Here is a 15288-nt window from a genome sequence, read left to right on the forward strand (position 1 = left end):
TAATTGTGATTTTCTCTAGGTAGTTAGATTATTGTATTTTCCCAATTTTTGCAGTGAACATATATTGCTTTTATAATCAAGGGGAAAAAATCAATGTTAAGAAAATAAGTAAAGGAAAAGATCAATGCCTTGTCAAGTAATGTACAAAAAACAAAGATGCTACTTCACCAAACCACCCAAAGGATTTACCTTTGGCCAGGAGTTTTTATGTTGAACTCTGGTCCTTTGAGACTTTCCATCTTTCTCTTACTTTTTATAGCAACATGTTATTTCCATGGTGAAAACAATATACACATTTTTAATATTCTACTTATAACCTCCAAGAAACGAGGCGAGACATTTGATGAACACTCACCTCATTGGTCGTCTTCTGGGACAGCAAGCGTCTCTCATTAAGGACCATCCAAAGGGCTGCCAGTAGCATCACAATTCCGTGACCACAGTCTCCAAACATCACAGCGAACAGGAAGGGGAAAGTGATGATGGTGTAGGGAGCTGTAGAGGTGAGACCCACAACAGCCTGAGTCCTCCCAACATTCTTTGGGCCCCACGTCAAAGATTTCTCTACCACGCTCCACGATCTACAAGCTGGTTCCTTGTGTCTTTCTGATTCTGTCTTCCCTCACCATCCCCACCCCTGACACTCACTCAGCTCCCCCATACACTAGCTCATCAATGAGTAAGTATTATTATTCCCCACTTTACAGATGAGCTGAGTTTTGGAGCAGCTAAGTGACTCCAGTCTTCTGACTACAAGTCTTGTCTATGTCCATCTCCATCTCTCCCACACAACAGCTATGGGACTGTGCAGACGCCTACAGATGACCCTCATTGAATCATTAAGGAAACAAGAACTGAAGTTGGCTGCCTGATACATCTACAGTTTAAGGGAGAACACGTGAAATCTTGACGAAGAGCAAATCTTTCACTAATCACCATTTGCAAAAGACAATGCAGGGCATTAGGAAACCAAATAAGATTTTAGGAATGTCACAGTTCAAAGTGATTAACTGCCAAGGCCACCGTAGGGGTAAATCTTATCCAGTTTTCATTTTCAACCTGCCTAGTTGTGCAATACATCGGTCCCTTTACCTGGGTTCATCTCCCGGTAACTGCCTACACCGTATGCATCGACAATATTCTGGAAGCCAGCTGTGAATTTATTGGTCCTGTTAAATGTGGGAGGAGCTGTTTTAGATTGCACTGCTGTCATGATGGGGACCATGGAGGAGCCGCTCAGTTCCTGCAAAAAGAACATATAAGAAGATGTAAGGAAGACAGCCATAGGCTAGGTGTCAGCAGGTACATCTCACAGTCCAACTCCTGCCGCTGTCACTTACTGGGTGAACTTGGGATAATTTTCTGACCTCTCTGAGACTCATGATCTCATCTGTAAAGTTAGTACTTATCTCATTCCTCTTACAGGAGAGGTGTCAAGAGAGTAGAGTTCCTCCTGATTCTCTGGTAATTTCCATTCTCCGGCTCCTGCAAATGTTATGCACACTTCTGAGCCCTCTACTCTTCCTTCCTTCCTTCCTACTTACTCTCTCAAGAGTTCATTCACTTTCCTAATTCTGTTCCTAGATTCCCAATGGCCCTGACCCTCCCTGAAATTTCAATTCTCTTTTCATTGCCTGCCTAGGCTTTCAAACACGCATGTCTCAACAACCCCACAAAAATCCAGGAGCCTAAAACTGAACTCACCAACTTGCCCCAAAGCCAGGTCCTCCCCTGACCTCTCAGTAATCTCCAGATTCCAGACACTTTGGAATCACAAGACTTGTCTCTTCTCTCAATTCAGTTAATCACCAAATCTTGCTAATCGTCCCCTTTAAGTCCCTCCTCTTCCCATTCCCACCAGCTCACCAGCGGACTCCAGTCTCCTTCCCTTCCATTTAGTGCCTACTCCAGACTGCGTAATCCTTCTTTTAATAAAACAAACAAAAAGCACTACTTTAGTCATGTTACCCTCCTACTCAAAAATCTTCAAAGGCTTCCTATTACCTAAAGAATGAAATCAAATCTCTTTGGTCTTATAATCCAGACTTCTTTACAACACTGATTTAATCCTGTATTCACACCTTCACCCGCACTACTTCTCCATGGAAATCAGCCAACTCCACACTAGGCTTCTCTCTTCTTCCCTTCTCCAAGTATTAACAATTCTCCAGCTCACCCCCCAGGAACCTTCTGGTCACTCCAAACTCCAGCAGCGCTTACCACCTGTACACTCAGTACAACTTAGCACCAACTAAACGAGTGCTCAGCCGTCCTCCTAGCAACTCGATGACGTAGGTATCACCACAAGCCTCACTTCACAGATGAGGAAACTAAGGGGCCGAGAGATTAAGTAACTTCCCCAAGGTCACCCAGCAAGTCGAGGAGATCCTCACTCCATTTTTATATGCCTTTTCATACGTGTGATTATGATCTCCTTGAGGGCAAGGACTGTGGCTTCCTCCTTTTTTCTAAACATGTCCTCCAGGAGCTGACACAATGCCTGGCATGGAGTAAGTATCTTTTGCTTATGTGATGATGATAATGATAGCCACTCCCTTCCACTTCTCTCCTCACCTCCTACCCACACAGGTCCTCTACTCCGATCTCGGGAAGTAATTATCTCAGAGGACTGGAGATGCTGTAGAAATGGTCCCAAGTAGCCCTGTAGGAGTCTGGCCCCTTCACGATTACAGGATGTCACTGTTGGGTTCAGACCCCTGCATTAGGGCAGCCTTCTCCCACAGCCCGCTGTCTGCCCCACACGGCAGTGAAATGTTTCTAAAACACAAACTGGACCATGTCGCTCCGGCACAGGAAGGTACACCACTAGAGTCCGTCCACCAGCACCTGCCCTGCAGCCTCTCCCCGACCTTACTCGAAGCCTTTCAACTTGCCGCGCCCCAGCTCCAACCACTGGCCACCCCACCTCTCTCCACCTGCCCACTGACCGCCCTTCCACGGCTCAACCTGTGCACTCCTCTGGGAAGCAGCTGCCCCTCCCAGTCTGGGTGAAACGCTCTGTGTAAGTGCCCCATTTGGGTAGTTACTGGACCATGATGTGGGGACATTCAAATCCTACCTCCTGGCTAACTAACCGGGGTCAAGTTACTTCCACTCTCTGTGCCTCGGTTTCCTCATCTGTACAGAGGGGATACAGATAGCTCCTATCTCCTCATCCAACCCGACCTCCAGGTTGGGTCCCTTCAGACCCTTCAGCCTGAAAGCTCTTCCTCCCACCCTGCCTCATCTTCCCATGACGTGCAGGAAAGTCTGCTCCAGTGCCAGCTGCTCAGAGGGGCCTTCTCCCCAACAGCCCTAGAACGGTATTAGAAAGACCTAAAGCTTCAGGGCCCCAAAGGCCAAGCCATGCGTTCCTCTGCTCCCACCAGGTACGCCACCCACTTAACAGGAAAGGCTCCCCACCTAGCCAGTTCTCCCAGCAGACAGACCAACGGCACACTGCCCAGGCTTCAACCTGATGAGTTTCACCTCCCTGCCACCCCAGAAAATCATTCAAACAAGCTAATAATCACATTCTCCCATGGAAACAGGGGTCCCCCTATCCTCCTGTCACTATAAAGCCTGCCTCTCCTATAGCTCCTGCTGATTCATTCTGCTCCCAAGTGCAGGTCCCAAGTGCAACCTCCACGTGGTCCTGTGTGACGTGCAGTGTCCTCCCCTGGGCTGTGAGTATATGTGACAAACTGTGGCCAACCTCATCTGTCCAGTATCAGGTGTCGTCTGTTTGGCCACCTTGCAATAGTTAGGGCAGAGGGTCCCTTCTTCACCAATGGGGTGAATAGGTGATCAGACAGGCCCCTCACTCCCCACACCCTTCACTTTCCCCCTGCTTTACTTCCCATTCACCATGATTTCACTGCCTGAAATCACATTACTTAGGGACAAGCCTGCTGTCTATCTCCCTTTCGAGAAAGTCTATCAGAGCAGGGCTTTGTTCTGCCAGCACAGCCCTAGATCAGTTCCTGGGGCACAGTGAACACCTAGAGGGATGACTCAAGAGCGCGGTGAGAGTTACAGAAGGTGCGCTGCGTGCTCAGCACAGCGGCTGGCACAAGGGAGCAATCCACTCCCTGCATTCCAGCTGTTATTGCACGTGCCTGGTTATCTGTCTTTCCAGCCAGACAAAGGTGGTATCTACAGACATAACTAGCAGAGTGACGGCACATCAGTGCCCAGTACACACTTGCTAAGATCAAAGACATGGTGCATGTTTATCAAACGCTGAGAAGAGCGGGAGTTTCTGACACGCGCCCACGCCCTGGGTAAGGACCGAAGGCGCAAAGATAAAGGAGACAATCCTACCAGGTGAGGTTCGCTTGACTTAGGAGGCTGACCAGCTGAGGGCCTGGCAGAGAGGCTGCTCAGGCTGGATGTGACTCCCCGCCTCCCGCTCCACGCGCCACGCACCATGCCTTGCTCCAGTGCCCTCCTGATGCGCACGGCGTCTGCCACCGGGAACCAGATCTCAGCGATGACGCACTGCTGGGTGACGTCGATGTTGCACATGTTCAGGACGTGGTAAATGGCCTTCATCTTGTGCACTTTGATGACCCAGGAGTGCCAGCTGGCAGCTGCTTCTTGCAGGAGGTGCTGACGGTGAGACTCTGTCTGTGTTATGACCTGGGCAAAAAATACCAACAGCAAAACAAGGGGCACTCATGGAGATGCCGGACAACGTGGCAACAATGGAGGCTCATGGGCCATGGAGGCGTCCTCTGCTCCTGGCCCCCTCCTCCGGCCTGCAACTCTCTCCCGGCCTTTCACTCTCACGAGCAGTTTATCTCCCCCACTAGAGGTTAAAACGCTCAGGCAAGGACTATATCTTCCTTTTCTTCTAAATTCCTTACAGTACTATTGCGATGTATTGAATTGTGTCCTCCCCAGAAGACGAGCTGAAGTCCTAACCCTGGTAACTGTGAATGGGATCTTATTTGGAAATAGGGTCTTTGCAGATATAATCGAGTTAAAATGAGTTCATAAAATGAGGCGTAGGGTGGGCGCTATTCCAGTGTGACTGGTGTTTTTATAAGAAATTTGACATGGAGGCACACAGGGAAGATATGTGTGATGCAGGCAGAGACCACAGTGATGCAGCTACAAAGGAAGGACCATCAAGGACTGCTGACAACGCCAGAGGCTAGGAAGATGCCTTAGTCAACTCGGGCAGCTATAATGAAATACCATAGACTGGGTACCTTATAAACAACAGAAAGTCTTCACAGTTCTGGAAGCTGGAAGTCTGAGATCAGAATGCCAGCACGGTTGGGTGAAGGCCCTCTTCTGGGTTGCAGACCTCAAATTCTAACTTCACATGGCAGAAAGCGCAAGCAAGCTCTCTGGGGTCTTTTTTAGAAGGACACTAATCCCATCCACGAGGACTCCACCCTCACGACCTAATCACCTCCTGGAAGGTCCCACCTCCCAACACCATCACCTTGGGCATTAGGTTTTTGACATTCAAATTTGGGGGCAATACAAACACTCAAACCACAGGAGATCGGGTAAGGAAGGATCATTTCCTAGTGCGTTCAGAGGAAGTCTGGCTCTGCTGGCACCTTGATTTCAGACTTTTCACCTCAGAACTGTGAGAGAATAAATTTCTGTTGTTTTAAGCCTCACAGTTTGTGGTAACTTGTTATAGCAGCAATAGGAAACAAATACACCTATCAAAATGCCTTACATACATAACCTCTCCAATAAACGACAAATAAATGAATGAATGAAGGAATGAATAGGCAATTTGGCCCCCACAGAATTTATTTAGTGGAATTAGTTTTTGTTCTGGTGATACAACACAGAAACCCTCTTCAGTAACCTCTACACGGGGCTACTCGAGTCATCCGAAATGTAAGTTTAGCATAACTTCCATTCTCCTCATGCAGTTTTCATAAAATCCAGCAGAGTATTTGGGGGGAAAGGACTTCAAGGGTAATTGCTTCAGGGAACCACGGTCTCCCTGACAAGTGACAAAGAAGGAACAGAGAGGACTAGAACAATTAAACACAGCTTTTCCTGGGAAGATAAAGATGTTTGTTAGCCTAGGAGTTTCGAAAAACACACACACCTAATTTCTAAAGATACTCATTGAGGACCTAGAACTGTGCTGACCAATATAGCAGCCGCATTTTATACAAATAAAAACCCCGCCCCCCAGTTGCACTAGCCACGATTCAAGTGCTCCGTGGCCACATGTGGCCCATGGCTGTCGCACTGGACTTGCAGGTTATATAACATTTTCACCACCACAGAGAGTTCTATTGGACAGGGCTGGTCTGGAATAGGCGATGCTGTAGGCCCAGCTCCTTTCAGTGACTACTTGCAAAGCTTATTGAAGAAAATCATATGTGTTGAGAGCCATCCTAGCTGATGACAGATTCGAGAAGAGGATATGAACTGGGGGCGTGTTCATATGTGAAACTAGACTCACTGTCTTGACAGAATTAATTGCTTGGCTCACACAACTGGGCAATTCCGCGGAAAACGAATCAGCAAGACTGGCTGGTCGACTTAATTGGCTAGTGAGTTATATCACAGATGCGGCCTAGGCCAGTCTGGCAATAAAGGGCTCCTTTTATCAGACTGGGGTGGGCACCTGCAGGTTGACCAGGGCTGTGGTTAATTCTAAGCCCAGGCAAAGCATCACTGACATGCAGAATCATCACCGTGAGCTTAGTGAACACTGTTCCCTAATTATGAAGCCTCCTGCCGCAACAGCCAGAAGAGCATAGCAGACATTCCAGCCAGCCTTGGAGCAAGGGCCCTGGGAGACAGGACTTATAAGGAAATGGCAGACGAAGCCCATCGGCAGCCCCCGCTCGGGTCACCAGCCCGAACGCCTCACTCACAGTGATTAAATCTTCCAGCCTCATGTTGACACCATCCAGCATCTCTCTGCGCTCCGACGCCGGCTCTGGGCAGGGGTATATGGTGGCTCGAAACCTGTGTTTCATACATTTCAAAGGACACACATGGGTTATTGCCAAGAAGCCTTCTGCACATCCTTTTCCGCTAACCCATCATTTGCCCACTTCGGTTAGATGACCGCCTTCCCCTAGGTTCTACGTATTGTACTCCATGTATTGCACGCACCCTGACCTAATCCTGACCCAAACTGCTGATGAAAAGAGCCCTTGGGCTTCCCTGGTGGCGCAGTGGTTGGGAGTCTGCCTGTCGATGCAGGGGACACGGGTTCATGCCCCAGTCCGGGAAGATCCCACATGCCGTGGAGCGGCTGGGCCCGTGAGCCATGGCCACTGAGCCTGCGCGTCCGGAGTCTGTGCTCCGCAACAGGAGAGGCCACAACACTGAGAGGCCTGCGTATCGCAGCAAAAAAAAAAAAAAAAAAAAAAAGCCCTTAATAGCCACTTACCCATCACAAATCTTCTTGATTTTCTGCCTGAGCTGCTCTCCTTGATAAAATATGATGAATATATTCTTTTTAATTTCTTCTCTCTGGAAAATCAAAACAGTAAAAAATATATTTTTAGAAAATTTTAAAATTTTCTAAATTTAAAATTGGAAAACTTAAACTTCTCCCAGTTGATTGAAGTTTGTAACTCATGACGGTTGAGGGCAAGGCCACTGAGGCAGGCTGGGCGGGGCCCCCAGGAAGGCCGATACAGCCTTAAAGGGACCACCTTGCTGTTTGCTACACTATTTGGATCACAGCTGAGCCTTGCGTTCAGCTCTAAGCCCTGTGCTTAAGAGGTGTGTTAAGAAAACACCCAGAAGAGAGGGACCAGGATGTTGCAAGGCTTAAAATAAAAAGAGCTGACCTAGCTCACCAGAGTTAACTCATATACAACATTGACATTTCAGCGGGGACTGGGTGTTTGATATTTAACAAAGGTAGATCCAGGTCTAATGTTGGACTCACACACTCACTGTATGCCCGTATGAACCCTGATTAAATGCAATTTAAAAGTCCAAGTTTGACATTTCACAAGAAAGGAAAAAATATGCATTTCACAAGAATATCTGGAAAAGTTCAACTTTTACTGTAAGCAAAGAAATGTGCTGTTTTACTCTATTTAGTTTGGGATGGGGGGGTAAAGGCAAAATGAAACCCATTGTTGGAAAAGCGGTAACAAATCCAACGCACTCATCACACACCACTCGGGTGTCATGTATCTTTGGAATCAGGTACGACCCCACTGAAAAGCCATGTGTCAGGACCTATCAAGGGTCATGAAAATGCTCACACCCTTTAAGCCAGCAATCCTATTTCCTGAATTCATACCATGGAAATACTTCAAAATAAAAATCCACACGCATGAAGATGCTTATCATAGTGTCTATATTCTGGAGAAAAATTGGAAATAAAGTATCTAATAATAGACAGTTAATGTCCCATCAACTCAATGGAAATATGAGGCACCAACTGAAAATAATAGCAGAACGAACTGTCTCTTTGCTAGTTGCTCATGGGGGCAGGGAAGTATTTCAGGATTTGGGGAACTGCCTGCTTTACATTATGTGAAGGAACAAAGGTTCCTTCAACCATGGAGTTCACCCCTAGTCCTTTGCTGAATCTCTCAGATCCTTCTTTGTCTCTGGATCCACCAGAACCAGGAATCCATTCTGATCTCATGCTATCTGTTCAGTGATCTTCAATGTCATGAGGCTAAAGTCATCTTACTTTGTAAATACTCTCTCTACCACCATGACTATTCCATGTCAAAACACGATTGTGAAAAGGAATGATTCAATGTCGAATTTTAAAATAATATTTATAAATGGCACATAGTAATACAGGAGGGCATTTATGTTATTTAAATCAAGAGAAGGCCAAAAAAAAATGATTTCCATGCTATTACTACAACCATATTAAATTACACCTGCTTACGGCTATGGACTAGAGAGAAAGAGGACAAGAAAAAAATAAAGACATTAGAATGGTAATGCGTTTTTTTTTTTTTTAAAAACAAGTGCTTTTTTCTTATTTTAAATTGTATGTGTTTTAACAGTGAAGTTGTTTTCCATGAAATAAAACTTAAAATTACATTTTTTTAGCCTCTACGATAGACAAGATTATGACTCTTTTAGAAATAAGCCCAACTTCTTGGAATTAAAAAGTAAGTGGATTTAAACACTAGCCGGAAGGGTGGAGGAAGCATACCCTACAGACTTAGTAGCGATGACCGTGTGGCGCTCAGTGAAGGGGACCCTCGAAATCTTCGTTCGAAGTGTGTGGCCCACTGACTACCAGCAACTAACTGCAAGTTGATTAGAAATTCGGGCTCCCGGGCACCACCACCCACTGAATCAGAATCTGTCGATACACTGAACAAGATCTCATGCTCCCATGAACACTGGAGCTTGGGACGCACTGACCTCAATCAGTTCTCAGTGCTGTGTGATGAAGACACGGCTGCCACTCCACGTGGCACTACCACAGCTAAGTTTCCAGGAACTGGTACAGCTACGGTGTTTGGAGGAATGAACACTTACGAGGTGTTAACAAGACTCAGTCCTTTCATGGGTATTTTTTAAAAGGAGGGGCTGGCGAGGAAAAAAGAAAAGAAAGGAGAAAAAAAGGAAATAGATGTTAGCTTCATAGAGCTAAAGACTCAGTGTTTGAGAGAATGAAACCCTTCTGGTGGGGCTACAGAAAATTTCAGAAAACATTTCCTGCAGCCTGAGATACCCACTGTAACGGGATCTTCCAGAACTGTGTCCATCTCACTGAACTTTAAGTAGATGTTTCCTCGGCAAATTCGCCACAGCAGCCTCTCAAAGGAAGCCATCCTCTCCCGGTTGACCACACCAGCCGTGAACCTGGGCAGTCAGAAGAGGACATATTACTGAGGCACAGGGTGCGGGGTGCAGAGAAAAGGCCCTGCAGGATAGGAAGATGTGCTATCACAAGGGGGAGGACCACCTTCCCTCTGAGCGGGAGGTAAGGACATAGCCCTGATGGGCAGGGGCCACAAGGCCACTCTGGATCCCAGCCCCAACTTTCCCCAAGTCCCTTTTGACCTCCTGTTTCCTTTGACATGTCTGGGTTTCCTTAATCATCCCAATACTATACATTCACTTATTTGCAATTAAAAATACGATAGACCATTCATTATAGCATTGTAGCTAAAGGGAACAAGTGTTCAATCTGCTCAACGATGGTCTCTATGAGTTTATACAAATAAGGTACTAAAACTGAAACATATATATTGATTTCTACACACCTCTGCTTTTACAGTCATCTAGGTATCTAGATAATTTCTGATCCGAACTTTTCAAATGAACTTTAGAATGGTTACTTTCACTGGCCTATTACTTTAAATGTACATGGATTCTGTACTACCTTCTGATCAAATATTTTCAATACATATTTTCCTTGCCATTTCAAATTCAATGTCTAGTGCCTCAAATAGCATGCCCCCAAGTACCTATTGAATAAAAAACTAGAATTCTAAAACTCACTTTCATCAGTTTTACTTGGACACTGAATGAAATCCCACCATTTTGAATCACCACACATTTTGGTGGGTGTTATCACATCCTATTACCTCTACTTGTGGAAGACACGATTGCATAACCACCTCATCGCTAATTACACTCAAACTTCACGCTCCAAATCTATTTTATTACCAAAACAGTATTTCAGAGACAAGGAAAAACAAAACATGTATCCCATAATTGTTCCAAAGCCAGGGAACAGTTGTGAAACCCCATCTAAACAATTATCACTACATCCTTCCCACGTGGAGACAATACACACATCGCACTCTTCAGACTCAAGAAGGTCAGTATCACCATAAACAAGGTAACACTACCTGCAACTCCACTAACCTGGTCAGGTTAGACTTGGGTTTATTACTGGTGGAGGCCTTACAGTCGTGTGAAAGAGTCCTCATGCCGGTCGCTATTTGTCCATTCATTCATTCACTCACTCAAACACTCAGGGAAATGTTGCACCGGGCACTGAGCTACGGACCAGGGAGCCATCTACACATAACCTTCAGAGCAGAGAGTTTCACTAACCCCAGCTTTCCACTCATGTATGCAGGTGTAGGTCTTAACTCCAGGAGACCAGAAGTGTCTTCCATAAAGAAATCATCAGCTAAATTGGTTTCCGTCTGAAAGTCAAAGAATCACTATTTTCATTTAAATGTATTTAGACTACCTTAAAACCACACCTCATAGTTTTGTCTGCTTTTAATGATATTTCAATTTTCCACAAATAGTTAGAATTCAAAAGGTAGACTGCTTAGACCTGATCTATTTTTCTGTTTTAAATAAAGATTTATGTGTGTGTCAAAAAAAAAAAAAAAAAAGGTAGAGTGCCCCTTGACAGGTCAAAAAGCTTCCGCAGTCTCTTCCTACCAAAATCCCAAACCTGCTCAAACTAACTGGTGCTTTTTTCTGACTTCCACTTCCGTCTGGGCCATTTGGGGCACATACTTTTTAGTGAGCACCTTAATATTTTTGCATTCATTTCAACCAGTACCACATGCCACCCTAACCCTCCCCCTCCCCCTCGGCCCAGCCATGTGACAGAAACAGCGCAATTTATTCATATTCCAAACCAGCCAGTTGTCGATATGGAAATTTGAGGTTCTGGGGGAAAAGGCCCTTGAATAAATAGTCCCCAAATTACAACCTCAAAGAAGTCCTGGGTTTTCTTCAGGAGATGTTTGAATTCAGTCAGTTCTAGGAAGCTTTTCTTCAAAGCCTGATAGTTCTCATTGGCTTCCTGTAACTCTCCTTCCAGTTTTTCTAGAGCAGTCTATGCAGGAGGGAAAAGAAAGTAAGCCGGGCAGAAAGCACTATGACATTTCCTGTACATTAACCGTAACGGATAACTAAATACCAAAGCGGTATTCAGTGCATCACAAGGTAGCTTGAAGTTGAGAGGCCTGTTCAGTCAAACTCAGCAAGATTGTAGAGCTGTAAGTAAAGCCACTCACAGGAGTTCTCGCATCAAATGGGGAGGATCAGAAAACAATCTGGGGGAAGGGACGTTAGCTGCATGAGGAAGTGAAGGCATTTCAGCAAGTCACGTCTCTTCCCCCATTTTAAACACTGAATGGGGAAGCTGGAGTAAATTTACATGTTGAGAATTCCTTCTGCCCCAAACACGTTGTAGTGATAAAATACAAAATATATTTTCTCATAAGATATAAAAAGAGAAACCACCAGTTCTGAGTTGGGGGGGCCTGGAGAACCAGGTACAAGCAAGTGAAAAAGGCAACACAGAGAAGGGTGAGCACAGAAGGCAAGATGACAAAAACGAAGAAGAAACCAATCTCCCTTTCAAGTGAGGCTACAAAAAGAATATGGCTCATGAAGAAATCTAATGATAGGAAAAGCCACCAACAAAATCAACAATCAGAACACAAAATCGCAGTGGGTGGAATTATTTTTACAGAATAGTCTGAAAGAGTTTTGAATGTTCGAAGAGATAAACAAAAGTATTACTTCCACTAAAAAGTAAAACAAGAATTACTAAACAAACATGTCATAAAATGAAAGAACAGGAAGTATTAAAAAAGAACTACTTAGAAGTCTTAAAAATGTAACATACAGCTACTGAAATTCAAAATCCAATAGGTGAGTAGGGACTTCCCTGGTGGTGTAGTGGTTAAGACTCCGCACTCCCAATGCAGGGGGCCTGGGTTTGATCCCTGGTCAGGGAACTAGATCCCACATGCATGCCACAACTAAGAGTTCGCATGCCACAACTAAGGAGCCCTTGAGCCGCAACCAAGACCCAGTGCAACCAAATAAATAAATATTAAAAAAAAAAATCCAACAGGTGAGGATCAACTCTCTACTGGACACAATTTGAGATTTAGCAAATAATGTTAAAATATGAAAGCTCATTTCTCATTCATCCAATATCCATCAACAATAGAATGGATAAAGTGTGGTACATTAAATAAAAGAAACACTACCCAGCAGTGAAAATGAATTAATTTCAGAAACATGAAAAATACAAAATTCAGGTAGTGATTATCTCCAAGGGAGGAGGGGAGGGGTGAGATGAGGGGCACACAGAGGGCTTTAAGAGCATCACTGCAGTCACCTTTCATCTTATACAGGGTGGTGACACTTGATATTTGCTATATCATTATTCTTTGTACCATACATGTATTTTCTAAAAATCCTAATACACCAATTATTTAATAAAAACAATTACAAATAAATCCATACTTAAACACATGGTAGTGAAACTATAGAACAAAGACAAAACCTTAAAGGCCATTGAGGGAAAAAAGACATATAATCCACAAAGGAAGGAGCATTGAACCAGCAGCAGATTTTATGGGAAAAATTTACTAAGCGTGTATCTCCAGATGTTAAGCTTAACTATAATCTACAGCTTTCAACCCAAGAGAAGGGTGAAAAGGGTTGAAGGGTATTACAGAAAGGCAGGAAAGGGGAGGAAAAAAACAAAGGCATGGTATAACAAAGAGTCAGTAACTCAGTAATCACAATAAATGAAAATGGATTAAGGTCACCTATTAAAAGACTGACAGTATCATTCCTGATGTTTTAAAAATCCATCTAAGAGACACCCTTACCAAAGAAATTAAACAAACAAAAAATAAAAAGATATCCATGCAAATGTTAGTTCCTATCTTCTAAAAAAAGCACCTTAATATCAGACAAAATTGAATATTTAACATTTTTCAAACATACTTTAGTAGGGAGACTACATAATGAACCCACACACTGGTCACCCAGCTTCAATTGCATCCCATTCCTTCCCCTCTCAAAAACAATCACTACCCTGAATTTTGAACACTGACTATAGGTGGCACAAGTTGGGGAAAAAAATGAAATCCTCATTTCTTTTCTTTTTTTTTTTATAAATTTATTTATTTATTTATTTTTGGCTGCATTGCGTCTTCGTTACTGCACGCAGGCTTCAGTAGTTGTGGCACGCGGGCTCAGCAGTTGTGGCTCACGGGCTCCAGAGCGCAGGCTCAGTAGTTGTGGCTCATGGGCCCAGTTGCTCCATGGCATGTGGGATCCTCCCGGACCAGGGTTTGAACCCATGTCCCCCGCATTGGCTGGCGGACTTCTCAACCACTGTGCCACCAGGGAAGCCCCCAAATCCTCATTTCTTAACCATCTGCTCTATCCATTTAATGATTCCATTAAAAGTAATGCTGCCATTAAAAATATTTTGGAGGACGATGCAGTATCTAAGAAGTGGTTTACAACATGATGGTAAATGGAAAAGTAGAAAACTATAATGTATATTATGGATACGTAGTTATAAAAAATACAGCTGGCAAGAATAAAAACAGAAAAATTAAGTCAGTTTATGCTGAGATGGTAGATTTGTGGGTAGATTTTATTTCCTGAATTATTATTCCCTCTAGGATTGCTACGAAAGCCTCTTTAGAAATTCTGCAAGGCAAGGGCCCAAGCCACTGTGTACTACTGCCAGGATTCTCCTTTCTAGGAATGTGGGAGGAACACTCAAGTCACTGCCAGATCAGCTGAATCAACTAACCAATCCCCGTGATCAATGGTAAGACAGATATTACTCTCATAAGCACATGTTGTTTTAATTTCATCTTTACAATAAATAGTATCTAGAAGGAAAATACTGAGCAAAGACTGTTGGCACGCATCTGACTGCCCCTTATCTAACTGGTTATTATTACAAATGTGTACAGTTTCAAACCAACCAGTCAGCCCATAACAAACTCACTGGGATGAAGTGATTTTTTAAGCTCCTGTCTAAAACATATAACCAATGTCAATTTGGAAATAAAAATACTTGTTACCTGTTTAACAAAAGCAAGAGCCTCCATGCGTGTCAAGTTTCAATGTAATAACAAAGAATATCTGCAATTATTTGAAAAGGCTGTTAAAATTCTCCTCCCTTTTCCAACTACCTATTGTGCAAGGCTGAATTCTCTTTACATACTTCAATGAGAATAACATATCCCAACAGATTCAAAGTAAAACAGACATGAGAAGTCAGTCTTCTGTTAAGCCATGCATTTAAGAAATTTGCAAACAACCTCACTCTTTTCACTGAAGTTTTTGTTTTGGAAAATACAATTATTTTTCGTTAAAAAAATGTTAACATGTAATGAGATATTGTTATTTTTAAATGAGTTACAGTAAGTCACCTACTTACCAATGAGTTCTGTTCCAAGAGCGCGTTTGTAAGTCCAATTTGTTTGTAAGTCCAACAAAATTAACCTAGGTACTCAACTAACAACACAATCGGCTATGTAGTACTGTATTGTAATAGGTTTGTAATACTTTTCACACAAATACTACATGAAAAACAAACACAAAAAA

At 43.8% G+C, this 15288-nt stretch overlaps 1 protein-coding gene across 1 annotated transcript in view; it reads right to left on the reverse strand.

Moving 5' to 3' along the window:
* ATP6V0A4 (ATPase H+ transporting V0 subunit a4) overlaps nucleotides 1-15288 on the reverse strand; it is a 47249-nt gene that overhangs the window by 26625 nt on the left and 5336 nt on the right. The window contains exons 4-11 of the mRNA XM_060020019.1: nucleotides 11621-11746; nucleotides 11002-11096; nucleotides 9672-9798; nucleotides 7391-7473; nucleotides 6867-6960; nucleotides 4429-4641; nucleotides 1093-1243; nucleotides 356-495 (exon numbers count right to left, since the gene is read on the reverse strand). Coding sequence (XP_059876002.1) covers nucleotides 356-495; nucleotides 1093-1243; nucleotides 4429-4641; nucleotides 6867-6960; nucleotides 7391-7473; nucleotides 9672-9798; nucleotides 11002-11096; nucleotides 11621-11746 — 1029 coding nt within the window. The remainder of the gene's footprint in view (nucleotides 1-355; nucleotides 496-1092; nucleotides 1244-4428; nucleotides 4642-6866; nucleotides 6961-7390; nucleotides 7474-9671; nucleotides 9799-11001; nucleotides 11097-11620; nucleotides 11747-15288) is intronic.

The sequence above is a fragment of the Delphinus delphis genome, chromosome 9, assembly GCF_949987515.2.
Source record: "Delphinus delphis chromosome 9, mDelDel1.2, whole genome shotgun sequence".
NCBI lineage: Eukaryota > Metazoa > Chordata > Mammalia > Artiodactyla > Delphinidae > Delphinus > Delphinus delphis.